The sequence below is a fragment of the Tiliqua scincoides genome, chromosome 4, assembly GCF_035046505.1.
Source record: "Tiliqua scincoides isolate rTilSci1 chromosome 4, rTilSci1.hap2, whole genome shotgun sequence".
NCBI classification, from domain to species: domain Eukaryota; kingdom Metazoa; phylum Chordata; class Lepidosauria; order Squamata; family Scincidae; genus Tiliqua; species Tiliqua scincoides.
Genome location: NC_089824.1, coordinates 246,094 through 273,295, shown reverse-complemented (window position 1 = coordinate 273,295; position 27,202 = coordinate 246,094). Strand labels below are relative to the sequence as shown.

Below are 27,202 nucleotides of genomic sequence, written 5' to 3'. Positions count from 1 at the left end.
GTTGTACAAATCGATGGTAAGGCCACACCTGGAGTATTGTGTCCAGTTCTGGTCGCCGCATCTCAAAAAAGACATAGTGGAAATGGAAAAGGTGCAAAAGAGAGCGACTAAGACGATTGCTGGGCTGGGGCACCTTCCTTATGAGGAAAGGCTAGCGCGTTTGGGCCTCTTCAGCCTAGAAAAGAGACGCCTCGGGGGGACATGATTGAGACATACAAAATTATGCAGGGGATGCACAGAGTGGATAGGGAGATGCTCTTTACCCTCTCACATAACACCAGAACCAGGGGACATCCACTCAAATTGAGTGTTGGGCAGGTTAGGACAGACAAAAGAAAATATTTCTTTACTCAGCGTATGGTTGGTCTGTGGAACTCCTTGCCACCGGATGTGGTGATGGCGTCTGGCCTGGACGCCTTTAAAAGGGGATTGGACAAGTTTCTGGAGGAAAAATCCATTACGGGGTACAAGCCATGATGTGTATGCACAACTTCCTGATTTTAGAAATGGGCTATGTCAGAATGCCAGATGCAAGGGAGGGCACCAGGATGAGGTCTCTTGTTATCTGGTGTGCTCCCTGGGGCATCTGGTGGGCCGCTGTGAGATACAGGAAGCTGGACTAGATGGGCCTGTGGCCTGATCCAGCAGGGCTGTTCTTATGTTCTTCATAGCAGTAGCAGCACCCGGTGACCCTCCTCACCTGCTCCGCCAGTCAGGGGACCATTTAGATTCCTAGCCATTTGCACTCTGTGGGGTTTCTTCTTCCCCAAAACAGCTGGCACACAGACCCGGCAGCTTTGACTCCTCTCTGACTTCAGATAGCGTCATGCTTTTAACCCCGTGATTTCCTCCTCGGCCATTTCAGCCTGCCCATTTCAAAGCCCTCTCACCTGCTGCTGAGCCAGAACAGCCCCCTCCCCCCTCCAGCCTCCTCCATTTCAAAGGACTGCTTCTCCAGCTGCCCACTTCGTGGTGTACTGAAGGGGAAGACCCATCCGTGTGACAAGGACACATTGAAACGTCACTCTCAGTTGGTGCCTTCGAGAAGAGCAGAACGTTGTGGGGGCTTCAGCAGGACGTGGCTGGGTGGCCTTCCTTCCGCTCCTCCGTCATTCATGGGCTTGGCGGTGTGGCAGACGTGACCAGTTCGTCTTCTGTTCCATACCCGCTGTGTGTGGGGGACCCACTCCGTACATCCTCCCTGTCTCTCATCACACTACTTGTGCTGCTGTAACCCTGTGAGCAATTCACAGCCCAGTCCTATTGAAAAAGGCCAGTGCAGCTTGCTCTGTATCCCACCAGGCTAGTTTGCAGCCTAGAGATCACCTGGAGGGAAGGGGACAGCCATCCCCTTTCCCCGGGGAAGGCCCCAGCGTCAGCAATGGGTCTACTCAAACTTGTGCCTGCTAAATTGCTGGTGCAGGTCTAACTGCATCTGTGTCAGTGGATCTGGCCTGGGGGGGGGACAGGATCGGATGCCCGCCAGCACCGCTGATCCCTTCCCCCTCCTGGGTCCTGACCAACCCATTTCCTGCCCCCTCCGTGCCCTCCCCCAACCTCTCTGCTGCTCAGCACGGAGCTTTACCTGCACTCGTGCACGTGGAAGCCTGCACTGTCACCAGTGATACGGTGCGGGCCTTCCCTCCGGTGCTGCTAACTTCTGCGCTGTTGCAGCCTGTATTATGGTCAGTTGGCAACAGTCTGCACTGAAGGAGCACTTGCTTTGCTGGCGCAGAGGCATGAAAAGATGGTGCCATCGTTCTCTTCTGGCAGCTGGCAAGGGCTCTGTGTCATGCCAGAGAAATAGCGAGAGTTCTCGTGTGGGTGCCCTCTTGGGTGGTCCCCCCTTTCTTGACTCCTGTATCTCCTAGCATGTCTGTGAGATGCCACACTGGACAGAGCTTCCAGTTCTGCTGGCTGCTTCCAACACAGAGATGTCGGCTCTTGTTATTGATGTCGGATACTGGCACGAGGGCCTTTGTGCCCAGTCATTGGTGGGCATTTGTGTCTGGGCTTTTCCCCTCCTGGTCGTTTGCCTCCCACTATAACTGAGCAACAAATTTCCAGCATTAAATATTCCAACCTCTTGGTCAGATCAAAGCATAATTGGACTCCTGCTGCTGGCAGAGCACTGCTGATGCTCCTTCTGGCTGGCTCGTTCTCTTTCCCACGCACTGTGCCTGTAGGGAGTCTCCCAGCCACTGGGACGTTTTGTGAGCCCGTTGGGAGGAGTACCTGTAGCTGCTGACACCAAAAATAAGGAGTGGGTGGGTGGGTGGGGGAGAATTAAGTCAGTGGGGGGAGAGGAGCGAGGCAAGAAAGGAGTTGGCAAGGAAGGCCACACGTCAAGAGCAGCAGCAGCTAGTGGTTGGTGCACACACACCACTTCCTGCTGTCCATTTCCCTTTTTATTGGGTCAGCAGCTGAATGTGGGGGTGGGCGGGTAGGACTGGTAGAACCATCTGTTGCTACCATCCCAGGCTAAGGGCATCAGGCATGGGGGAAAGTTTAGTCAGCCACCCCTCCCAGGAGAGCACAGAACCCCCAGGGGTCTTTTGCAAAGTCAAGTTGCAGCAGCACTTGTGAAGTGAATGATTCTGAAAGCCCACTGAGCTCTCCAAGGCAGGCAAGGAGGATCTGGCCAGTTTTTTAATATGCGCACACACACAGGTGGAGCTTCTTTATTTGCGAATTATACATCCGCAGAGGTGGCTCAACACGGTCCCCTGAGCCCTCCAAAGGGGACTGGAACTGCGCTCCAGTCCCTCCGGAGGGCTTTCTGAAGCCTGCAGAGGCAGCGCTTGTCCTCCCGCTTGCTTTGTGGACTTCAGAATGCCCTGTAGTGGCGAAAAAAGCACCACTTCTCTTTCCCTTCGGAAACCGGAAGTGACTTCCTCCTTCTGAGGCATTCTAAGGCCCAGGGAAACCTTCCAGGGCTTAGGGCTCAGAATGCCTCAGAAGGTGAAAAAACGGCACTTCCGTTTCCCAAGGAAAACCGGAAATGGCTTTTTTTGCCTCTCCAGGCCATTCTGAAGCCCGCAGAAGCAGTGGGCAGACATGCACCGCCAGAGGGGATTGGAGTGCATCTCCGGTCCCCTTTGGAGGGTTTAATGGGATGAAGATCGTGGATTTAAGTATCCGTTCCAGAATGGATCCCTGCTGATACCACAGTGGCTAATGGTGCCCAGTGAGGGGGGGGGCTCTTGAAGAGCAAAGTGCACGAACCCCCAGGCCCTGGAGCAGTCTGTAGGCTGGCTTGGAAGCAAAAGGGCAGAGGAAACAAAACTCACTCCTTGACGCCATTCAGCTGGAACACAGTCCCTGTTGCCAGCTGCTTGCATGGTCTTGGCAGTCCCGTCCCTGCGCTCACTGGGGAGGAGGGGGCTGTGCTGGTTCTAGCAGCAGAGCCAGGCACCCTGTGCTGGAACCCAGGAATCCTGAGCCCCTTTCCCATGAGTTCATCAGCCCACGGGATTCCACCTGTCGACTCTCTGAGCTTGTTAAAATCAGCCTTCCTGAAATCCAGGAATCTTTCGTAAAAGACAATTCTCAGCATCCAGCATGGTCAGAATAGACTTCATTTTCCTTGACTTTGTCATGTTTATTGTATTGCTAAATCTCCTGATGTAAAAATCCGGATTGATCAGTACAAAAGTTTTTGCATAAAGCGTCATTCCACCTAGTAGCCAGAATTGGTGCCACCTGGTCCATGGAAGCAGTTGCGCGTGTTGGCTGCTTGTCAGGATCTGCTTGGACTCCTACTTTTGGTAGTTTGTTGGGACGCAGCCTTTGACATCCGGAGCGAGGCCTTGCAGACGCGTGGATGCTGCAGTCAGGCCCCAGGAGCCTAGGCTGCTTCTGGCCAGTTGGACCTCCGCCACTGGTGACGTCACCAGAGAGGAGCCTGGCTGCGGGATCAGGGCACAAAGCCGCAGGTTGTCCACAGTGCCGGCCAGCCAGGCCCCCGGGCAGGCAGGAGGGGGCAACCAGAGAGCCTCTTCTGCAGAGTTCCTTGGAAGCGTCCTGCCTGCCGCTGCCTCCTGACCCACAGCCTCCGTTGGTTCGTGGCATCTCGAGTCTGAAGAGTCTTTGGGAGATGGCGCCACTTCTGGAATCGTTTTCTGACCCTCAAAGAAAACTCTGGCGAGGGGGAAGGCCTCAGGCTGGGCCTCTTGTGAGCAGGGCCCGTGGCTGCCTGTTTGCTCCCTCCCCCTTCTAGCTAGGCTGGTGAGTGGACAGCTGGTTGACTGCATTCCTGACTGCAGGGCGTCTCCTCCCCATGCTGAGCTCGTCCACCTGCCCCGTCTTTCCACTTTGGAGGATGCTTGTCGGAGAGGCCCTCGTCCTCCTGCTTTGCCCATCTGTTGCGCTTACCCTTTGGAAGGATGCATGGGGCACAGAGAACCCAGCCCCTTTACAGCGCTCTTTAGAGCAGCGATTTTCAGCCTTTTTCATCTCATGAGACACTGAAATGATCAAGGCAGGCTACTAGTTTTTTGACAATTGATAAGCCACCACATTGCCTGCCAGAGGCTCACACCCCACAATGGCCCTAATAATATATGACCCTCCTCCAACTCCTGAGGCACACCTGCATACCATTCGTGGCACGCCAATGTGCAGCGGCAAGTGGTTGAAAATTGCTGTTCTGGTTTTTTGTTGTTCTACCATTACTGCTGTGGGACTATATGAAACGGAAGGCTTTGTTGTTGGGAGGCTATATGGTCATCAGTGGCTCCCATTCATCTCTTTGGGAATGTTGTAGTCGGCCACTCCAGGTGGTGCAGCCACTGTGCCTTTTTCCCATTGAGTTGGACTGTACCTCAGTGATCTGTGGATCTGTAACATCAAGGCTGGAGTGCTACGTGGTGTTGCACCTGCCCCTGCCTTTGAGAAGCATTGACAAACTCCAGCAGGTCCAGAGTATGGTGGTAAAGTCCACAGGGATGTGCCACAGTGATGATAGTTTACTTTTATTTCAAGAGACTGATTTCTTGGATGTTTTTGGCCGCAGTCGACAGTGCTGTACTTTTGGCATTAAAACCGGGTTAGTGTCCAGGCTCGGCCAGGTTGGGTTACTGGGCTCAGGGCTCATGGTCATCAGAGGACCCCCTGACATGGCCAACCTATGGGTACCGTGGGTACAGCTGCTGTGCCTGTGGGTGGGTGGGAGCCTGCAGGCAAGCGGCCCTGCAGACGAAAAGAGAGGCTACCTCCCAATGGAGAGGCCTCGTCTGCCCAGTGGGTAGACCAGTGGTGCGCATTGGGAAGCCTGGTGAACCTGCGCTCCAGAGACTTATACCCATCACTGCCCTCCCCCACCCCTTTTCACCCCCTCCCCTCTGCACTGGGGAGCACCAACCCTAGTGAAGCCACTGGCTCCAGGTGCCCCTAGAGCAGGGGACACTGGCAAGGCACTGAAATGGTCCAGGCACACCATCGGGCATTTGACAATTGACGAGGCACATTGCGCTGCCAGTGGGGGCTCACATCCCTCAATGGCCCTACTAATAAATGATTTTCTCCCAAATTCCTGTGGCCCACCTGGCACCTGACCATTTGTGGCACACCAATGTGCCGTGGCACAGTGGTTGAAAATGGCTGCTTTTAGAGGCCTGCCTGTGTATGAGTTGGCCTATGGGGTGTGGGTGTGGCTTGTCCTGGGCCAATGTATGACTGGGGAGCTACTCCAAGATCCTCATTTGAGTCTCTTTGCTTCCCCCCCCCCCACTCTGCTGATTCCAGACATTCCGGAAATCCCTGAAAGCATCAAATTCTGCAAGTCCCTGGAGATCGCCGATTTCAGTGGGAACCCCTTGTCCAGGTAACGTAGGCTAGAAGTGGGGAGATGGGGACAGAGTTTGAAGGGAGGGGTTTGCCCCTTCCAGTTGTGCCACACAAGTGTCCAGCCTATGGGGGCCTCGCCCATCATTCCGAGGTGGGCTTGTGAAGGCAGATCTGCCCTGACTGGGCCTGGTGCTGCCTGGGCTGCATTTTGCAGAGGGTGGGTTGGAGGCTTGGGGGGCAGTGAGCGGAGGGGCCCCTTTCTCTGGCCACAGCCTGCTCTGCTCAGCTACTTGGGATTGAGAGCCTGTTCTGGGCACAGGCGCTCAGCAGGAGGTTATCTGTTGGGGTCGGAGTGGCAGACTGATGCTCACCTCAACCTTGGGCTGGGCTGGGCTGGGCTGGGCTGGGCGCTCTCTTGACTGCCTCCTCGACTGTGTAGGGGGGTGCAAGTGGGCCAAGGCTTTCTGAAAGCCCCCAGGCAACATGCTCAGCAAGGCCCTGTCCTTCTGTGCCCTGCAGGCTTCCGGAGGGCTTCACCCAGCTGCGCAGCTTGGGCCACTTGGCCCTGAATGACGTCTCCCTCCAGAGCCTCCCTGCTGACATTGGCAAGTGAGTCCTTGCGTGGGCGGGGCAGGGGGAGGGGGCAGGGGAGGCCCTGGCTGAGCCAGTCTGCCCACACGCACCTGTCTGCGCTCCCGCCCTTCCCTTGCAGCTTGGCCAACCTGGTGACTTTGGAACTGCGTGAGAACCTGCTGAAGTCTCTCCCAGCGTGAGTGCCTGTGCAATGACCACAACCCTGGTTGCTTGGGGACTCCCTCAGGGCCATTTGGGGGGTGCAGATAGCTGACCTGGGGGCTGCTAGTCGTTTAGCTGCTCCCAAGGGGGGCAGTGTCTTACCCCAAGCACCGCTGACTGTGCTGCTCCTCTGCCTGCAGGTCGCTTTCATTCCTGGTCAAGTTAGAGCAGCTGGACCTGGGAGGCAATGACCTGGAGGTGCTGGTAAGAGGGGCCTCTGTGCTGCCTACTTTGGGGGGAGGGAACGCATTTCCTGCCTGCCTTGCTCTCCTGAGTCGCCTCTGCTGGTGCCCCGAGAAGCTCCTCCTTCAGCCTCTTGCCGCTGGGGCGGGGACAGTCTCTCCCCACCCCGTATGCTTTATTAGCTGCAGCCGCGTCGCCTCTTGCCCTCCCACCCAGCCATCCCCTCGGAGACCTGGGTCGGGTTGGCCTGCCAGAAGAAGCAGCCCCCTCTGGCTGGGGCCGCCCCGTGGTCTCTGTGGGGTGGAGCGCGAGGGGCACCCTGTGGGTAACAGCCGGCTCCTTTTCCTCTTCAGCCAGACACGCTGGGTGCCTTGCCGAACCTGCGAGAGCTGTGGCTGGACAGGAACCAGCTGGCGTCTCTGCCCCCGGTGAGTACCAACACTCGTGGAGCCCGTGGCTTTTCTGCAGCTGCAGCGGCGGTGCCTCCTCTTGCTGGCAGGGCTCCAGCCACGAGCTCTGAGTTCCCTGCAGAAGGGTCAGACCAGCGTCCTGGGCACCGTGCTGACTTGGACCTCAGCAGCCCTGCTGTGGTGTCGGGGAACGCCCCCTCCCACGCCTGCCATGGAGGCTTGCCCCTTTTGGGAGCTGGGCCTGCTCGGTGCCAGTGCTCTCTTTGGAGAGAGGCGCACACCTCTCCCTCCCCACTGTGCCCCCTTTTTGGAGGGCTCAGGGCCCACACTGCTCCTCCCTGCTCTGCCGGATTTCCTGCTGTTTCCCACGGGCCATTGGCTTCGGCAGGTGCAACCAGCTTTGCTTTGCTGTTTGTGTTCTTGTGCTAAACTGTGTGTGGCCACGCAAAGCCACGTGGAGGTGGTTCAAGAAGGAACATGACAGGCAGGAGCCAAGGGCACAGGGGCCATGCAGGGCCAGGGGGGCTGCCTGCTGCTGGATCAGGCCTCGGTGCTCCTGACTGCGCACTGATGAGGGTCTGGCTGCAGCGGTTCTCCTGGGTCTCAGATGGGCAGGTTTCCTGCCGCTGCTGGGAGCTGGAGCTGTGGTCCCTGTTGTGCAGGGTGGGGGGCTCTGCCACTGAGCCACAGCCTCCGTGATGGTGTTGGGGTTGCCCCCCAGCAAGATGGGGTGTGGCCATGGCAAATATGAGCCAGGAGGAGGGTTGCGGCATGAGAGTCCCCCTCCATGAAAGCGAGGAAGGGCTTCTGAGGCAGTTGAGAACTGTTTTGCAGCGGAGGGGGGAGAGTGTGGCCAGGGGGCGGGGAGGGAGGCGTCTCCCTGCGGAGAGCCCCAGGTTTGTCTTTGGGGCGAGGTGGGCTCCGGTGCAGCCCTTGTGGACAGAGCGTCGCTGCTTTCCCGGCAGGAGCTGGGCCACCTGCGTCGCCTGGTGTGCCTGGACGTCTCGGAGAACAAGCTGGAGCAACTCCCCAGCGAAATCAGCGGCTTGGTTGCGCTGACGGACCTGCTGCTCTCGCAGAACTTGCTGGAGACCATTCCAGACGGGATTGGTGAGTCTGTGAGACCACAAGGCTTGCTGGGTGGCCTTCTGGAAACGGGTTGGAAGCCATGGGATGGGGTGCCGTTTGGGGAGCAAGGCGTGCGCTGTGGGCCAGAAGGGTACAGATCAGGCCATCTATTGGTTCTAGTGGTAAAACTGATTGTGCACCTGTATGCACACTTACCTGAGAGCAGCCCTGTTGGGCACAGTGGAACGTGCAGGGCTTGCACTGTGAAGAGGTCACTTTCTTTTTTGGAAAGTTGGAATGAACACGAGACGCCAGCCTGCTGAACTCGCACCCGTCCCCCCTGGGGAGTGTGGTGGTGGTGCTGAGGGGGCCGTCCTTTGAGCGCTGCTCTGCCATGGGGCTCTTTGACAGCTGCTGTAGCCAGTGAGCAGAGTGCGTTCCAGCCAGTCGGTGCCCGTTTTCCCGGGAGGCTGGCGAACGAGGCCAGGCCAGGCCACGCAGTGGCCTCTCTCCTTGTGCCTGGGCAGATGCATCACAGACCACTTTGAGGTTCTGGCTGAAGTGGTGGGCCTCCCCCACCCCCGAAAAACGTGCATCAATCCATATCCACAATGTTTGTGTCTGCATCTGGTTCACAGACCTTCTAAGCATCAGGACTAGGGGGTGCCATCAGAGTCTCCCCAGAAAAGGTGAGCACAGGAGGGATTTGAAGGAAGTTGGAGCAAGTGAGAGAAGTGGGCAGTTCTGGGGCCAGGGAGCAGCAACGGAGAAGCGGCAGCATCAGTGGGAAGGGGAGACCCATATACAGCTGAGGTGCAGGCGGAAGTGCGGGGGGCTGTGGGAGCCCAGAGTGGGGAGGGGCAGAACTGGAGAGGCAGGGCTGATGGACAGGACAGGGAGGAAACCTGCACAGGGATTTCGGGGGAGGGGGCAACTCTTGTAGCAGAGGTGAGGGAGCTCAGGTGATCCAACAGAAGGCTGGGGAGGAGGAGACGTCCGCAGTCAAGGCTGAGAGAAGGGCCTGATTCTTGCTGCTTGGAAGAGGGAGAAGCAGCATCGTTTGTCAACAGACTGATATGGGAGATGGAGAGGGGAGAAGCTCAAGCCAAGACTTGGTGCCTGTTTCCCCTGGGTGGAGGATGACGGTGGCCCAGGGCAGAGGGGAGCAGCTCTGTCTTGGTCTTGTTGTGGTCTAGAGGGGGACGAACCATCCAGGCTGATGTGCCAGGCCAGTGGTTGGAGTGGGGAGGGGAGTGTCCTCACGGAGTAGATGCTTCTGAGAGCCAGAGGGGCGGCCTGCACAGGAGGATTGGCAAGGGGTCACATGCAGAGCATGAGGAGGCGGCTTCTCCCGGGGGAGGCTGAGTGCCGCCCGAGGACGGGATTGCAGAGGCCTGCTGTGCCGGGGAGAGTGGCCCTCTGTGCTGAACGGGCAGCATAGAAGTCTTGTCAGCTGTGAAAAGAGGGCTGGGAGTCCCCTGGGAGATGGGACGAGTTCCGGTCTGCTTTTCTGTGTGCAGCCCAGACTGCTGTGGAGAAGGTGGCGCACTGAGCCACTTGCTGTCTTGGTGGTGGCAGCAGGGGTCAGGGGCTGGTGATGGTTGGCCCAAGCTCTGGCAGTTGCCCGTCCATGAACCTTCACCACCCCCATGCCCACCCAGGGGATCTTGCAGGCTCTGTTCCTTTGAGTGCCAGTGTCCCAAACCTGGTGTTTGCTCAGGTCGCAAACGGGGGACATTCATACTACGTAAAGAAACGGACATTTTTGTATCCCATAAGAGCAAACCGCCCTGCCCTGCTCTTGTGTCTGGCTTGACTGTACAGTCATAGGAGTGTCTCCTCCTGAGTCAGCCTGCTGAGCAGGTGGTCAAGGCCCTTGGCCCTGCTTTCTGGGATCAGGCCAGTCTTGTTGTGTCCAGTTGGGAATGTGTTTTAGATCAGTGCGAATTGTGATCCATTTGTCTTGCCTAGAAATAAGCATTGAACCGAGTGTGACTTCCTTTTGAATAGTCATAGGAGTGCACTGCAGGTCAGCACTTCCGGGATACCTGGGGAGCCAATAGGAAATCAAAATTTTCCTTGGCTGTTAGCACCCCTCCCCCCTGCAGGGCTGGGGGCAGAACCTCCCCTCCTCACGGCATTTGCCCCTTGCCCAGGCCAGTTGAAGCAGCTCTCCATCCTGAAGGTGGACCAGAACCGGCTTGTGGAGGTGACGGAAGCGCTGGGGGACTGTGAGAACCTGTCGGAGCTCATCCTGACGGAGAACCTGCTCATGGTGGGTGTGCTGGCCCTGGCTGTCCTGTTGTGGGGTGGACGCTGGCTGGCTGGCTTCTCCTGCCTTCTCGGCTGGGGCTCTGCTGCTGCTTTCCCTTCGTCTGGGAGCCACGGGGGGCCTCTCTAACCCCTGTGCCCCTCTCGCAGTCGCTGCCCAAGGCCGTGGGGAAGCTCACCAAGCTGACAAACCTCAACGTGGACCGGAATCGCCTGACAGCCCTCCCAGCAGAGATTGGGGGCTGCAGCAGCCTGAACGTCCTCTCCCTGCGGGATAACCGCCTGGAGCTTCTGCCCCCCGAGTTGGCCAGGACCACGGAGCTGCACGTCCTGGATGTGGCGGGCAACAGGTGAGCCCTGCGTGCTGACCCGCTGCTGCCCTCTGGGGAGCAAACCCACCCCCTCCTCCACCCGGCCACGGGCGGCTCTGTGGTAGTTGCAGAGGGTGTCCAGGCCCTGCTTTAGCAGCTCAGCCGCCCTCCCCCACGGAGCGGCTGTGGAGTGAAGGCCCCACCTGTGGCAGCTCCTCCTGCCCGTTGAGCAGAGTCCTTGCTTCTAGCTGGGTGAGCCTGTCCGTGGCTGCAAGAGCCCCTGCTCCCTGCAGGCCTCCTTGGCTCTGGCTGCTGGGGGAGGCTGGAAGAGTCTCCCCACTGGTCAGAAGAGCCGCATCAGTCCCTGAGATCTGGGGGAGAGGGAGGCTGTGCGCTGCTGGTGGGGGGCCAGTGGGCCCTTGGGGACTTGTATGTGCGCAGGGCGCGTGTGCTGCCTGTATGGGAGCAAGTGGATCTGTTTGAAACCATCCCTGTCCCACTTGGCTGTTTGGACAACCAAAGGGTCAAGGTGGCTGGCAACTCATCCTTGAAGCAGTCAAGCCGCCGACAGGTGCCTGAAGAAGAGAAGTGCACAATAGCAGCCACCCACCCCTCCCCCCAGTGTCGGGGCAGGACTAAGCCAGAAGGAAGCGGTCTGGGGCTCTGCTGGGGGCCAGGAACAAGGAATCCGTCTAGTCGAGACTGCAGGGGGGTTCTGTGACCGAGGGGCAGGGTTTCTGGGGGCCTCCACTTGTGGGTCTCCCTTGGTGTTGTCCCGCCTTTGCTGGCGCTGCGCTGCCTGGTGGCCCCTGAGAAGTCCTGCGCTCTGGGCCCCTTCTGAGTTCCACTGCTGGTGGACAACCAGCGTTCTCACAGAGCTTGGCAGCCCGGGCGCTTGGCAGTGACATGACATTGCTGAACGTCCTGAAGTGGCGTCACAGCACGTTCGCAATGCCAAACAGCTGCAGAAGGGGTGTGTGTGCCAGCCCATACCTTTTGCAGCCAGGAACACCCCTGGAAACGTGTGAGCATTGAGGGCTGCGCCAGCTCCTGCTGCACATTCATGGCCTGGTGTGTGTGGTCCTGCAGCCATGTGGAAGTCTCCATTAGGGCAGAGAAGCGCACTGTCAGCAGGAGGCCCTTCCGCTGCCCGCAGTGCGTGGTTTGTGGAGGGGCTGTGCCGGGGGCCAGGCGCATGGAGGCTGCCCTTTGTCCCTCCCTCCCTCCCTCCCTTACTTCCTGTGGACTGCTTGGGCCTCCAGCCCTTTCCGAGTGTGGCGGCCTCGTACCCAGCATCCTGCCCTGTGGCTTTGCTTCATGGAGCCTTGCGCCTGATGGTGGGGAAGCAGTGCCGCCAACCCCCCCCCTTGTGATCCGTGGCTGTCTTGTTCAGGCTCCAGCACTTGCCCTTCGCCCTGACCAGCCTCAACCTCAAGGCCCTCTGGCTGGCCGAGAACCAGTCGCAGCCGATGCTGAAGTTCCAGACGGAGGACGACGAGAAGACGGGGGAAAAGGTGCTCACCTGCTACCTCCTGCCTCAGCAGCCTTCGCCCAGCCTAGGTAAGCAAAGGGGGCTGTGGGTGCAGAGACTGCAGGTGGGCCTGCAGGCTCCTCAGACGCCCTCACTGTCTTCTCCTTCGCAGAGAACCTTCTGCAGAACAGTGTGGATGAGAGCTGGACAGACACCAACCTCAATCGGGTCAGCGTGATCCAGTTTGTGGATGAACCCAAGATGGAGGAGGAGGAGGAGGAAGCCGGGGCCGAGAAGAGGGTAATGAGAGGGTGGGGGTGGCAGAAGGACAAATTGGGAGGCGGGGTCTTCCGCTGCCCTGCTTTCCCGGGGCTGGCTGCACGACTCGGGCATTGCAGTGTGGTGTTGGCTGGGAAGGCCAGGACGGTTTGGTGGGCGCATCTTCCCTGCCCTGCTGTGTCTGCACAGAGGTGTCGGGCAGTGGAGGCATTTGCTCGAGTGGTCCAAGAGGCAGGCCTGCTGCACTGCTGTTCTCTGCCCCGTTGAGCGAGGGTGCACCTTTCTGCGGCCCTTCCCACCTTGACCCCTCACTGCGCCCACTCCCTTTCCCCCCTTGTCTTCTCTCCCCCCACTCCCCGTTTCATAGGGTCTGCAGCGCAGGGCAACACCCCACCCGAGTGAGCTGAAGGTCATGAAGAAGGTGATGGAGGTGCGGCGCAGCGAGGCATCTGCGGCCAGGCTGAATGCCGAGAGGGACTCTCCTGATTCAGAGGTGAGGGCAGCAGCGAGTGGAAGGCAATGGAGAGTGACTGGGGGAGGTCTTACCCCTGGGGTGGCTCGAGTGCAAGACGCAGGTGTGTTGTTGCCTCCCTTGGAGCCTGCCTGAGCCAGTTGTCCCAGGAGAGAGAGTGCCCATTCCAGGGGGGAATGACTGCCCCGGTTTAATCAGCCCCCCCCCCCACCGGAGGGGCGTCCTTGCTCCTGCACAGACGGGGCGGGTACTGGTCGTTCCCCTGCTTGCCTCAAGGGCCATGGGGCTGCCCCTTAGGGACTGTGCCTCTGTCCTCCTGTGGGGACGTGTGCATGTGTGAATGGTGCTGTATGTGGCTGCCACGGGCGCCCTGATTTCCTCCGTCCTGCCCAGGAGAAGAGGCTGAGTGCTGCATCCAGCCGCAGCGAGGACTCGCGTGTCTCTGGCAGTACCATTTCTGCCAGCTGCCAGGAGGAGGCCGCGGCAGCAGCAGCCAGGCACACACAGGCGGAACCAGGGCCTGGAGAGACAGAGGAGAAGAGGCAGTGGCGGCAGCAGGAGGAGGAGGTGCCAGCGGTCAGCCCTGGGGCGGAGGAATCGCCAGCGGGCCAAGAGGATGAGCTTGAGGAGGGATACAGTGAGGTAGGGGCAGTGGTTGCCGAGAAGGGGGGGCTGGGGCTGGGGCTGGGGTGGGTGGAGACCCATAGCCAGGCTTTGCCTTCCCATGGAAACGCCTGGGCAAAGATCTGCACTGTCAGGGCCACCAGTAAGACAAAGCCACTGCAAGAAGCAGGCACGCACACCCTTGAGGTTACTGGGAGTCGGGACAAAGTGAACAGGCCAGTTCCTGGAGAGCAGAGGGCCCTCTGGGCATTGCAGTTCCCTTGAGCAGCGCCTGGACCTCAAGCCCCCCAAGGGAACTTGAAAGGGTCTCAACAGTGTTGAGGCTTGGTGTGCTTGCAGCAGCTGCTGGGGGCTGCCTCCAAGATGCGCACCGCAGGGTGCATTGCTTGCAGCGCAAGCAATGTAGGTCCGAGCAACGCAGTGCGTGGATGTGGTGCAAGTCTCGTTTGCAGCAGAGAAGACTTGGAGTGAGTGCTCTCTAGCTATGCATGAACAGTGAAAGCAAGACGAGCAAACAAAACCTGGACACAGAAGCTGCTGAGGAGGTGGGGGGAGCGCGCCACCAGGATTTTCCCCACAGAAGCAGACTGCCCCCTGCTCAGGTTATGGTGGGGTGTACCAGAAGCAGGAAGGAAAGGAGCTGGCCAGAGCCTGATGTATGCCTGGACATGCTGTGGGTCGTTGTGGAAGGAGGAGTGTTCTGAGTCTAAAGGGTGGAGTCGTCCCGTCCCGTCCCCCCGGTCTGCTGAGTGTGCAGACCAGGGCGCAGCGATGCCGATGGCCATGCAGTTGAGCATTTGCAGCTTGCCTTGTTTGCTGTGAGAGCCTTCCAGTAGCCTCCGTGTTTGCAGGAAGGGGTGTGGAGCAGTTTGGATGGCTGGAGACCTGGAAGTCCTGGGCCTGCTGGCATCCTGACCAGTTTTGCCTGGAAGCATCCTGAGGAAAGCCTGCCGGCGAGGGACGGTTGGACCATTTTGCTGGTCCAAGCTGCTCCTCCCTGAGAGAACATCCAGGGACCTGCAGCTGGAACCGACTGAGGAACGCCCGGCTTGTCTAGCCAGGTGCACCAGTGGAAGCCTCCTGCAGGGAATTGGCCCCTCTTCCCTTGGCTCCCCAGCGACTGGGGTGCAGGGCCCCCAGCAGACCAGAAAGGCACGTGAGAGCCGTCATGCCATTGCAGTCAGTTCCTTGGTTGGTTTGCTGTGTGAGGAATCCTTTCTCCTGTCGGTCCGAAATGGGCTGCCAGGCAGGGCTGCTGAGTAATGGGGAGCTCGGCAAGCAGAGCAGAGAATTTTTCTTTTCAAATGTTGAAGGCATTTTTAAGATGTTTTACTCCTGCAAAATGCCAGGAACTGTGCAGTTGGGACCCAGGCAGTCTGCAGAAGCCAAGAGCAATCAGTACAGGGTGCGCTGGGGCCAAAATGTGACACCCAATCTGAGAGGTATTGCTGCACCTCGTGGGTGCTGCCGCCGTGCTGGAGGCCTGCTGCCCACCCCCTTCCCCTTGACCTGACCCAGGCGGCCTTTCCTCCTGTCCTTTCGGAGGGCTGCAATGGATATTCTCCCACAAGCTGCCCTGCCTTGCTGGAGGGACAGAAACCGCCAGCGCCTGCCTGCGGTGGCCTTGGAGAAACAATCTGGAAGTCTGGGCAAGAACTAGACTTGAGCCAGGCCAAGGGTCACAGGGAGCATGGCACTCTGCAGCTACTTGCCCCCAAACTAAAGCTTTGAAACTTCAGAACATAAGAAGAGCCCCTTTGGCTGGATCAGGCCAAAGGCTCATCTAGTCCAGCTTCCTGTAACTCACAGTGGCCCACCAAATGCCCCAGGGAGCACACAAGACAACAGGCACAACCTGCATCCTGGTGCCCTCACCTGCATGTAGCAGTCTGCATCTTGCCTCTACAACCAAGAGCTTGCACATACCTACTGTGACTTGTAACCCGTAATGAACTTCTCCAGAAATTTGTCCAATCCCTTCTTAAAGGCATCCAGGCAAGATGCCATAACTACTTCTAGTGGCAAAGAGTTCCACAAACTAATTACACACTGGGTAAAGAAATATTTTCTTCTGTCTGTCCTCCCAACACTCAGCTTTCATGTATGTCCTCAGTTCTGGTGTTATGTGAGAGGGCAAAGAGTGCCTCCCTATCCACTCTGTCCATCCCCTGCATGATTTTGTATGTCTCAATCATGTCCCCCCTCAGGCGCCTCTTTTCTAGACTGAAGAGGCCCAAACATTGTAGCCTTTCCTCATAGGGAAGGTGCCCCAGCCCAGTAATCATCTTAGTCGCTCTTTTGCACCTTTTCCATTTCCACCAAGTCCTTTTTGAGATGTGGTGACCAGAACTGGACACAATACTCCAGGTGTGGCCTTACCATCGATTTGTACAACGGCATTATAATACTAGCCGTTTTGTTCTCAGTACCCTTCCTAATGATCCCAAGCATAGAATTGGCCTTCTTTACTGCCACCGCACATTGGGTCGACACTTTCATCGACCTGTCCACCACCACCCCAAGATCTCTCTCCTGATCTGTCACAGACAGCTCAGAACCCATCAGCCTATATGTAAAGTTTTGATTTTTCGCTCCAATGTGCATTATTTTACACTTACATTTACATTACGCTTACTTTTACATTTTACATATATGCCCAGTAGGGGAATTGCACGTGCTGAGTGGCTCATTTTGTGCTGCTAAAGCAGTGAAATACGTCTGGGTTTGACATGAAATAATGATGGCGTCTAGTTCCGTGTTTTACCAAGTTCGTCCCTTCAGAATTTCCAGAAATGTCGCATTCTAGTGGTGACCAGAACCAGAATTCCCGATGTGCAGCAGTCAGATGAGCAGTCCAGCTGCGACTTCAGCAGTCAGAAGTAGAGTCTAACTAGCTGTCTGATTCTCAAGCCCTTTCCTGATGGCAACTTGCTTGGACTTGCCTTCAGCCCGGGGCTGCACTCTGGCTCGGTGTTTTCCTTTCGCTCTCTGCCCTGACCGGATGATTTCCTCCGGTCTCCCATCCAAGGCGGTCTCCCATCCAAGTACTAACCAGGCCTGACCCTACTTAGCTTCCAAGGTCAGACGAGACCGGGCGTGTGCAGGGTAACAGTTGCTGCTTCAGGAGTGGGTATGTGAAATTGCCAGAGGTGCAGCACTTCACACTCACATTGAATGTCCTTTGCTGCTTTTCATCCAGTGCAGTGTGGGAAGGGCATGACTGACTCGCCAGCAGGCACGTGCCCAGTTCATGCCAGCACAGGTAACTTGCAAGTAGTAGTTCTGTTTCGACTTGCAAGGTGACCCTAAGCCAGCTAACTCAAGAGTTACGAAGAACTGCTGCTGATCCCAACAGCCCTGCGCAGAATTGACAGCATTGGTGTCTTGGCGCTTCAAGCCATTCTCCCTGCTGGTGTGAATCCCTGCAGTGCAGAGAGAGGAGGAGCCGGGATTGCCCCCCAGGGGGTGTTTGTGGTGCAGAGTCAGCTGACCCAGAGGTTCCCGCTCTGCATCCTTCTGCAGGGAAAGGAATTTGCAGCAGAGAACCCACTGCTTCCCTCTTGTGCCCAGCGGAGTCTCAGGGGGGCTCCCACTTTTCTCGCCCTGTCAGTTGGTCTTGGAGCACCTCAGGTGAGAGGAGCCTGAGGAGAGGAGCCGCCACTGTGTTGGCAGTGGTATTCCCAGCCCCTTTGGGGAGAGGTCAGTATTCTGCACTTGTGGGCAGTTGAAGGGTGTCTTGCAGGACACTCTGGCGCTTTGCTCACCAGGCCCAGAATGCTGCTGCTGCACCAGGCCCTTCTCGTGCTTCACAGGAAGTGGAGTCAGGCGCTCTATCTGTCCTGCCCGGCAGCAGCTGCGCAGAGCTCTCCCCAGCCACACCTGGAGTGGTGTCCTTCAGCGTGAGAAGGGCGGGCAGCTCCGCAGTAGCGCTCAGCCCAGGAGTCTCAGCGCTCTGTTCTGCTGCTGCAGGCAGCCTTGTGATTGGGAGGGTCTCCAACCTCGGTAACAGAAGGGTAACTTATTTCCATAGATCAACTTAAAACACAAGAGTATTACAAAGGCACAGAATCATAACAAACCATACAAACAATAACCGCACAAAACATTTAAAGACTTAGAAGAAAACATTAATTTTCATCTAACAGGTCTTTCTCCCCAATACACTATAAGTAAGAATTAACGAGGAACTCTGCCAAACCCAAGAAAAACCAACCTTATTAAGTGGGGGAGATTTTATAACTCACTCCTCCTTCCTCCTCATTTAGCCTCACAGATGCTTTTAAGTTCCCAGTTACAGGCTCAATCACCCCAGGTCAAGAGAGGAGAAATCTCCCAATTTATATTTAAAGTGAAATAGCCCTAATTCTTACTTTTCCATGACATGCGGGATTCTTGTCTGTGGCAGGGGGAGTTTGAGTGTGGGGTGACTCTTTCAACAGTGGGGGCAGCAGCATAGGAGCTCTGACCCCTTCTGGGTCTTCCTGACAGTTGACCTTCAGAGCTTTGCTGTGGGAGAATCAGCCTCGCTTCTGTCAGGGTAAGTCTTGCCTCATGAACCTTTTAGAGTTCTTTGAGAAGGTCAACAGGGATGTGGATGCGGGAGAACCCGTGGACATTATATATCTGGACTTTCAGAATGAGTTCGACACGGTCCCTCATCAAGGCTGCAGAGGAAACTCCACAGTCAGGAAATTAGAGGACAGGTCCTCTCATGGATTGGGAACTGGTTGATGTCCAGGAAGCAGAGAGTGGGTCCAGTTTTCACAGTGGAGCGAGGTGGAAAGTGGAGTGCCCCAAGGATCTGTCCTAGGACTGGTGCTTTTCAACTTGTTTCGTAAATGACCTGGAGTCGGCGATAAGCAACAAGATGGCCAAGTTTGCGGACACTAAACCAGCGCTTTCCAAAGTGTGGGTCGCAAACCCAAGCAACGTGGGTCACGATCTGGGCCCTCCTGCCTACCTGCCTATTGCGCTGGTTTGGCTCCAAATAGGAGCCATTTCAGATACTCTGTGACTTACCAGAGCTTCTGTAGGCCTCTCCAGGGCAAGTGGCCCAACTTCGTTGGCCTCTTGCTTCTGAAAACTGAAGTAGCGTGCGGAGCTGCTTATGTCCTGAGCTACTTACGGCCTGAGGGCCATTCTGAGGCCTGCAGAGTGGGTTGCTGGGCTGGGAGAGGCCTCCAGCACCACCAGGAGGGTCATCGCACTGCAGAGTTTGGGAACCCCTGTACGAAGCATTTCCAAGGGGTGAAATCTCAAATGAATTTTGAAGGGGGGAATGGGTGGCAAAATGACACGTGCTTCAGCGTAAAGTGTTTCGCTTTGGGGCAAGAAATCAACATCTCACATGTATGCTGACAGGTTCTGAGAAGGATCAGGAGAGAGATCCCGGGGGACAGTGGATGAAAGTGCTGGCCCAGTGTGCGGTGGCAGTGAAGAAGGCCGATTCCGTGCTCAGGATCATTAAAAAGAGATGGAGAATAAAACGGCCAAGATTACTGTGCCGTTGTACGAATTGATGGTGAGGCCACACCTGCAGTGTTGTGTCCCCTTCTGTTTGCTGCAAGGATACAACCTCACAGTTGTCTTGTTCCAAGTCTTTTCATTATAAAGTTGATGAGGAAAAAAATGGATTCCTGGCCAGGACCGCTGGCTGTGTGGAGTCCGCACACCCTTCCCTGCCTGCCTGGGTTTCTCCAGCCTGGAAAGCTCACGTTTATTTTAGTGATGTAATATTAGAAGTGTTTTGGGTCTTGAGGTAGAAGTCTGGTGATGTTTTGTGACCAGAAAGACGCTGTTTCCGTTTCTCAATTAATCAACGGCAAAATTGGTTCTGTTAGACTTCATCTTGCTTAGAGTTGCCTGCTGAGTCAGGTGCCTGTCGACAAGCACCTTTCACCCCCTTAGGAGGACAAGTCCCAAGCGAGGACTTGCGCACAGTGGAAATGGCTTGCTTTAGAAAAGAGCGACCAAAATGGTGCTGGGTGCCTCCTTTGCGAGGAAGGGCTGCAGCGTTTGGCTCTTCCGCCTTGAAGGAAGGTGCTTGAGGAGGACCGGCTGGAGATGCTCAGTCGCTTGGTGAGCTTTTCGTGGAAAAGCGGTGTAGAAATACTGTCAATAATAAACGATATGAATGTACAAAACCATGCGGGGAGGGGGAAGAGAAGCATTGCGCATGCCCGAGTGCTGCGAGCAAGCGTGTGGCTGCAGGGCGGGAGGTGCCCCTCAGACTTGCTGTTTCTGAGCAGTGCCCCTCCAAGCTGAGGCCTTCCCTCCTGAGTGGCTGCTGGGCTTCCCCTCACCCAGTTTGCTGGGAGACGCTGCTGACGGCTGCCTTGATGCTGGAATGCGTTTCCTGGCACTGGCAGCTGCTCTGTGAGATTCTCTGTTTCGCGTGGGGTTTGGATGCCCTTCTGTTTGTGGGAGTGTTGTTAGTCCTTTCCATGTGAACTGCTGTGTCTGCGTCACCTGCAAAAACGAGGTACGGGGCCTCTTTCTCAGTCCCCTTGCCCGGGGGGGGGAGGTGTGGGAAGCCAACCTCGTTGGCTGCCTGAGCATTCCCACTGAATATAGAACAAGCTGCTTCCCCCAGCATTGGAGGCCCTGGGTCCCACTGGCGTCAACCCCGCCTGGCGGGGCCTCCAGGCCCTGGCAGCAGAAAGGGCCCCGCTTTCCCAGGTCCTCCTGCCAGGGCGAGGACCTCGCCCCGCCTGCCTGCCCAGCAGGGGCAGCTCTGTACTGGCTGTAGCCCCCCCCCCCCGGTGAAGAGTCAGGTGTCTTCCTTTTAGCCCACGGTGCATTTTGCTGAAGACACGCTGGTCCGCAGCGAGGAGGAGGAGGAAGAGGAGCATCCCTTTCCAGCGGGAAAGCAGCGACTCATCCGCAAGGACACTCCCCACTACAAGAAGCACTTCAGGATTGCTCAGCTCCCACATCCCGAGGCAGTCGTGGCCCTCCTGCAGGGGCTGAGCACGGAGGGGGCCCCCCAAGAGGCAGTGGAGGAGGAGACGGAAGAGCCGGCAGACGAGGCTGCTGGGTGGGGTGAAGAGGAGGCCAAGGATGAGAGTCCAGCAGCCCCACCCTGCGTCAAGGTAGGGGCCTCGGCCCAGGGGAGGCCTGACCAGTTGTCTTGGGGCCATGGAGTGAACGTGGTGAGGAGCCACCAGCTGCAGGGCGCCCCCCCCCCATGTCTGGCTGTCCTTCTGTTGCCGCTGGTCCTTTGCACCCCTCCTGGTTGGAGGGCTCTGTTCTTCTCCAGGGTGGTGGTCCTCTTTCTCAGTCTTTGCATGCTTGCCTGCCTGCGTGCTTGCTTTCTGGATACAACCTTGTAGGCGTGGGTGGGCTTGCAAGGCCCACGCTGGAGCACCCTTCCTGTGTGCTGGCTCTCAGCCCTCCCTCCCGGATCTTTCCAGCAGGCGGAGACCCCTGTGGGATGTGGGACGCCAGGGCCCAGAGTCAGGTGAAGTTGGGGGGCGGAGCGGCCCCCCAGCCCCTTCCTGTTCAAGGCCTCTACCTCAGCAGCCAGGGGGGTTGTGTTCCCCTCCTTGATGAGAGGCAGCTTCTTGTCCAGGCGGACTGGGCTTGCTGTCAGCTCCAGGGACAGGCCCTGGCCCAGGGCTTCCAGGGCAACCCTTGTGCCCTTCCCACAGAACGCGGCCATGCTGAGGAGCTGCCAGGGAGACCTCCCAGGGCCACGTGCTGTGCTCGCCCTCTGTGGGCCTGGTACCCAGAGTGACGGACCGGGCCTTTGCTCCACTCCACCCCACCCCCAAAAACAGGCCCCAGGCTCAGGCTGTGGGTGGGAGGGAGTCCATTGCTCCACCTCCCTGGCAGGCCCCTCTCTGGTGTGGGGCTTGGTGCCAAGGTGGGGCTTGCCTCTGCCCGCCTTTCTGCCTGTCTGCCTCTGGTGGTGGCCTGCTCTCCTCCACTAATCTGCATGCTTCTCTGCTGGTTCCTGTCCTAACAGGGGGTGTCGTTTGATCACGCCAATAATCTGCTGATTGAGCCTGCTCGCGTTGAGGAGGAAGAGGTCTGTACTGCCCCTCTGCTCGAAATGACCCTCATTTTCCTGTGTCTTGCTGGGTCTGCTTGCAAGGGCTGCTGGTCTGCACCGCGGTGGGAGCTCCTCCCCTGTTCATGCCTGAGCTGGGTGGGTGGCCGAGTTCTGGCCTGTGGGACAGGCACACACTTGCCACTCGGCCCCACTTTGCCTGTTGGGTGTGGGGAAAGTGCACTGAGCCCACCCTGCTCCTGCCCCCGGTGGGGCCTCCGTCTTTCCAGGTGAGGGGCCTGCTCTCCCCAGTGGCAGCCCGGCCTCACTCCCACGCCTTGGCCAGGCTTCTGTCTGCGGAAGGCAGGAGGATCAGTGTTGCCCACCAGCTGCCAGCTGGGCGGCCTGCTGCGGAAGGAGCCTCACTTTCCCTCAACTCTTCTGTCCCTCTGGTTGCTTTTGCTAGTGCCAAGGGGGCTCCACGCTTTTGGCTGGGGTGGGGTGAGTGGCGGGTGACACGGCTGCTGCCGCTGCTGCTCTATGAGGGCTGAAGACTCGGGACAGAAGCACCTCCCGGGTGCTCAGGGCTGCGTCTGACCCTTTCTGGTGCCCCCTTCTCTGTCTGCTCTTCTGTGAGGGGTGCTGAGTCCTGCCTGCCGCAGCAGCCACCTTTGGCCCCAGCTGTCCCTTTGGCCTGGGGCTGACCAGCAGGGGTCTGGCGCCAGCCCTGAGCGGGGGCCCTGGCAGCAGTTCCATGGCGCCTGCGTGCCCCATCCCAGAGGTGGCTGGTCCCTGTGCATCCGTTTCCCTGGCAGTGGCAGCAGCACCACATCTGTTTGTGCAGGCTGAGCTCTAGCTCTCTCCCCCTTGGTGCCTCTGGGTTGCTGCCTGGCTGGTTCCTCCTGGCTGCCCCCTGCTCCGGCAGAGGCAGACCAGCGTTGCACTCGTAATCCGGAGCTCTGAGCTCTGGCGAGGTGGGCTTGGAACAGACCCTGCCTGCCTGCCTGCCTGCCTGCCACAGCTCCGTCCGGCCTCCCACCCGTGTCTCCTAGTGCCGCGGTGGGAGTGAGTGCTTGATCCAGCCTCCCTGCCCACCCACAGTTCCCTTTGGCTGCGGCTGCTCCTGCCGCTCTTGCACTGTGTCTGCAGGTGCTGCTGTCTGCGGAAGGCAACTTTGGCTGCCCTGGTTCCTGTGATGGGTGCTGCCAGGCCCTGGGCCAGAAGGAGGCATCGGCCCCCTTCACCAGGGTGGGGTGTGTGGAGTGGGCTTCCTCTTGCCATGCCGCCTGCCCCCATTGGGCTTCCCACTCCTGGCTTTGATGGGGGGTGGGCAACAATCAGCAGTGGCTCAGTTAGGCGGGGGGGGGCATTGGGGCATCTGTTGCGGGCCAAGGATGCTGCAGCTCCAGAGCCGCTGCCTGGGCCTGTGGATCTGTCCCAGGCCCACTTTGGCCACTTTGTGCGTCTGGTGTGTGTGAACCTCGGCATCTGCTCACCTGTGCACTCTTGGGGGGGGGGGGGTCTGTGCATGAGCCACCTGCTCTTGTGACCTTTCCAGCCTGTTCCGATCCTCCCCTGTGTTTGTTTTCAGCTGACGCTGACTATTGTGCGCCAGACAGGGGGCCTGGGCATCAGCATCGCAGGGGGCAAAGGCTCAACTCCCTACAAGGGAGATGACGAGGTAACTGCTAGGGGGCTTTTGGAGGAGCTGGGGTGGGTGCCCAGGTCCTGCCCAGGCCTTGCTCCTGGTTCGAGCTGCCTGCTGCCTGCCTTGCTGCAATGTTCTCCTCTCTCCCCAGGGCATCTTCATTTCCCGCGTGTCCGAGGAAGGCCCGGCTGCCCGTGCAGGAGTGCGTGTTGGGGACAAGCTCCTAGAAGTGAGAGACTGTGGCCAGGGCTGCTGGGGGGGGGGGCTCTCCTTTCTCTCCCGCTGCCTCTGCCCCTCTTCCCTTCCCAGCCTGGCCCAAGCCCTGCAGAGGCGCCTTGGTGCTGGGAGGGGACTCTGCACACCTGCCTTCAGAGAGAGCCTGAGCCTCTGGCCTTTCCTGGTGGCCGGCAGGTCTTGTGGCTTCAACTGTGGGCCTTGCAGGAGGCAAGCGGGACATGAGCTGTGGAAGCCTTCCCTGGCCGTCCCTGGCCTGCTGGCAGAAGGGCCTTTGTAGTTGCTTTTCAGCAGGCGAACATGGAGCTTCCCTCAGTTGCTCGCTTGTTGCTTGCTGAGGGAGGAGGAGGAGGCTGGGGTGCTGTGCTGTGTCGACAAGGCCCCAGCTGGCTGGCCTGGTCTGTGCACGGCTTGCCTGCCTGCCTGCCTGCAGGCTTCCTGCTTGAGGCAGTTCTTTGCCTTTTGGTGTTCCTGTTGTGGGGCGAGGAGGGGGTGGCTGCGCTTGCCTCCTGCCCGTCTGGTCGGTGGGGGGGCTCCTCGCGAGCTCCGTTCCAGGGCTGCTGTGGTGCTTGTCTTCGTGGGGAGGCAGGTGAGGAGAGTCTGCCTTTGTGTCCTGCCCCCCCAGGTGAACGGAGTCCTGCTGCACTGTGCCGAGCACCACCTGGCAGTTGAGGCGCTGCGGGGCTCCGGCAGCAGCGTCTCCATGACGGTCTTGCGGGAGCGGATGGTAGAGCCTGAGAACGCCATCACAGTGACGCCTCTGCGGCCTGAGGACGACTACAGCCCGCGGGAGCGCCGTGGGGGCCTGCGCTTTCCAGAGCGGCCTGAGGGAGCACCTCCTCTGGAGAGGCTGTCCACGTGCCTGATGCGGAACGAGCGAGGGCTGGGCTTCAGCATAGCTGGGGGCAAGGGCTCCACCCCATATCGGCCCGGGGACACGGTGAGGGGGGTGCTTGGCCCAGGCGACAGCCAGAGTTGACGGGCCCAGGAGTCCCTTGCTGACAGGCGGCGGCAGCAGTGGGCTTGGGTCCTGGCCAGCCACCTGCCTGAGCGCAGGGCTGGCACGGACAGGCTGCTGGAGACAGGCTGTCCCTGCCTGGCTGCCTATTCTTGGCTCCCTGCTGACGCCTGCCTGCCTGCCTGAGAGTGGGCAGGAGAGTGGGGGGAGGCTGACCCCTGGGCAGCCTCCTCCAGCGGACTGACTGTGGGCTCCGCCTTCCCCCAGGGGATCTTCATCTCCCGGATTGCAGAGGGGGGTGCAGCGCACCGGGACGGGACCCTGCGTGTGGGCGACAGGGTCATCCTGGTGAGTCTCTGTGGGGGTGGAGGACTTGGGAGGAGGGAGGGGCGAAGGGGCTGCACTGCGGGGCTCTGTCCGCAGCTGTCCCTGGATCTCCTTCAAGTGTCTCCTTGGAAGTCTGGGCTCTGATGGGGTGGGTCTGGGGGGCTGCCAGGGCAGGGTGACTGTCTTCCGAGGTTCCTGTTCCTGCTGTTGCTGTCCTTCTGCTCCTCTTCATCCTCCTGCTCCCTCCATCACCTGCTTGGGGCTGGCCTGGGGCTGCCGCCGCCGCCTGTGCTGGTGGAGGGAGGACGTCTCTTCCGGCAGCCGTGCTCAGAGCACTGTTGGCGGGACTGCCAGCCTGGGTAAGCCCTGAGACGGCCTTGTCAGTGCTGGCTTCTGCCTGCCTGCCTGCCTGCCTGCCTCTCTCGCCCCCTCTTTTCTGTCCCCCGCCCTCAGGCACTGGGTGTGTGTGTCCCCAGTGGGGACGGCACCTCCCTCTTGCTCTTCAGAGGCCTGAATCAGGGGAACCTTCTTCCCTCGCAGGAGGTGCTCTTTGGTTACTCGCGGGGGGGGGGGGGGACGACACACTGCCTTGCAGTCTCCCAACCCTGTGCGCAAAGCCTCCCTTCCCCCCTGCAGGGACTGGTTTTGAGTGGGGAGAGGTTATGGGGGAGTCCAGCACAGGGATTCCTGTCCTTCACCCGGGAGCTCAGCTGCTGCCATGGAGGTCGGGGAGGGGGCGAGAGAGGTGTGTGTTGGGTCTGGGGCCACGTGCCCTCTTTATCCCCCTTCCCAGTGCAGTGACACTGGTTTGGGGCCCTTTTAGATCAATGGGGTAGACATGACAGAAGCCAGGCATGATCAGGCCGTAGCGCTGCTTACTGCCGCCTCCCCCACCATCGCACTGCTGGTAGAGAGAGAGGCTGCCGCCGCGGCTCAGCTGAGCGAGGGAGACTTGCCCCTGGGGCAGCGGACTCGGGTGCAGTCCCCGCCGCCCCCCAGCCACAAGGGGAGCAGCCCGCCGGAGGAGGAGGCTCCCCTGCCGCAGAGCCTGGACAGCCAGTACCCCGTGGAGGTAGGGAAGTGCTGGGGGGCAGTGGGGCAGCTGTGCTCTGCAGGCCTGTCCACGAACCTCTTTGGGGAGCCTCGGGAGACCTGGCAGGACCCCAGCAGCTGCAGCTGCCTGCTCTCCTCGTTGCTCACCTCCTTGGGGAAGGGGACCTGCACCCACCCCGGGGCCTGCTGCTCTGGGAGGGCTCTCTGGCCCTCGGCAGCTCCTGATCTTGCCGTGCTCCTCTCTGCGCAGGAGGTCTGCCTGGTCAAGGCGGGGGGCCCACTTGGCCTCAGCATCGTGGGGGGCAGCGACCACTCCAGCCACCCCTTTGGCATCCATGAGCCCGGGGTCTTCATTTCCAAGGTAGAGGCACCTGGGGGATGAGAGGGGAAACCCTGGGCAGGGGAGGGGCCAGCTGCTCAAGGGGCCACCAGCTGAATGGGGGTGCCTATCTGCCAGTGGGAGGGCTTGAGGGCCCCCCCCAGACTTCTGAGACTTCCTTGCCTACCAGGCATTTTGCCCAGGCAGTCCCAGGGGCTCCACACCTGCCTGCCTCCAAGCAGTGCCTTTTGGAGTGAGAGCTGAGCTGTGCTCCTTGCTGGGGCGGGGGGAGCTGGAGCCCCCTCTCCTCCCCCACCCCACCCACTCCGTTCCTGGGTTATCCCTGTAGGTCATCCCCCGGGGCCTGGCCTCCCGCAGTGGGCTTCGCGTGGGCGACAGGATCCTGGAGGTGAACGGCATCCCCCTGCAACAGGCCACGCACCAGGAGGCCGTGAGCGCCCTGCTCTCCAACGCCCAGGAGCTGAGGATGGTGGTCAGGCGGGACCCTCCTCCGCCCGGCATGGAGGTATGTTGGGACTGGCCAGCGGCTACGTGGGGCCTCCAGGCATGGAGGGGCTCGGCCTGCGGAAGCGCTTCTGTCTCCCAAGATCCCTGCAGTCGGGCACAGCCCCTTCCCACCCTGCCCTCGAACATGCAGGCGTGTGCCAGGAGACCCGTGCCTGCCCTTCCGTCCGTGCTGGGCTCTTTCTGGACTCCAGGATCGTGCTGTCTCCAGGCCATCCTCGCCTCAGGGCAGGAGCAGTCCTTGCTCCCCCAGGGCCTGCTCTGAGGCTGGGGCCTGCCTGCCTGCCTGCCGGAGAAGGCAGAGGTGGGGGACTGTCCCTGCTCTGGAGAGAGCCTTTCCAAGCCCTGCTGCACCCCTGAGTAGGAGGGAGCTGGTCAACTGGAGGGCGGGGGAGCCAGGGAGAGGGCCAGCAGTTCCCCCCAGCCCTCTCCTTGGGGGTGGCGCCTGGCAGTCTCCAATGTCCAGGCTTGGCAGGA

The 27,202-nt window shown here is 59.2% G+C and overlaps 1 protein-coding gene across 15 annotated transcripts in view; it reads left to right on the top strand.

The window, feature by feature from the left end:
- Positions 1-27,202, top strand: part of SCRIB (scribble planar cell polarity protein) — a 78,882-nt gene that overhangs the window by 10,716 nt on the left and 40,964 nt on the right. For 14 of the 15 annotated variants that reach the window (XM_066626477.1, XM_066626473.1, XM_066626472.1 and 11 more), the window contains exons 3-23: positions 5,746-5,824; positions 6,307-6,396; positions 6,500-6,556; positions 6,723-6,786; positions 7,119-7,193; positions 8,141-8,285; positions 10,400-10,518; positions 10,665-10,864; positions 12,219-12,385; positions 12,469-12,596; positions 12,943-13,068; positions 13,441-13,689; positions 20,460-20,762; positions 21,638-21,700; positions 23,253-23,342; positions 23,461-23,538; positions 24,169-24,483; positions 24,769-24,849; positions 25,652-25,900; positions 26,132-26,242; positions 26,550-26,726. In XM_066626477.1, the coding sequence (XP_066482574.1) occupies positions 5,746-5,824; positions 6,307-6,396; positions 6,500-6,556; positions 6,723-6,786; positions 7,119-7,193; positions 8,141-8,285; positions 10,400-10,518; positions 10,665-10,864; positions 12,219-12,385; positions 12,469-12,596; positions 12,943-13,068; positions 13,441-13,689; positions 20,460-20,762; positions 21,638-21,700; positions 23,253-23,342; positions 23,461-23,538; positions 24,169-24,483; positions 24,769-24,849; positions 25,652-25,900; positions 26,132-26,242; positions 26,550-26,726 (2,966 nt within the window). The remainder of the gene's footprint in view (positions 1-5,745; positions 5,825-6,306; positions 6,397-6,499; positions 6,557-6,722; positions 6,787-7,118; positions 7,194-8,140; positions 8,286-10,399; positions 10,519-10,664; positions 10,865-12,218; positions 12,386-12,468; positions 12,597-12,942; positions 13,069-13,440; positions 13,690-20,459; positions 20,763-21,637; positions 21,701-23,252; positions 23,343-23,460; positions 23,539-24,168; positions 24,484-24,768; positions 24,850-25,651; positions 25,901-26,131; positions 26,243-26,549; positions 26,727-27,202) is intronic. The other variant, XM_066626474.1, reaches the window with a different exon arrangement.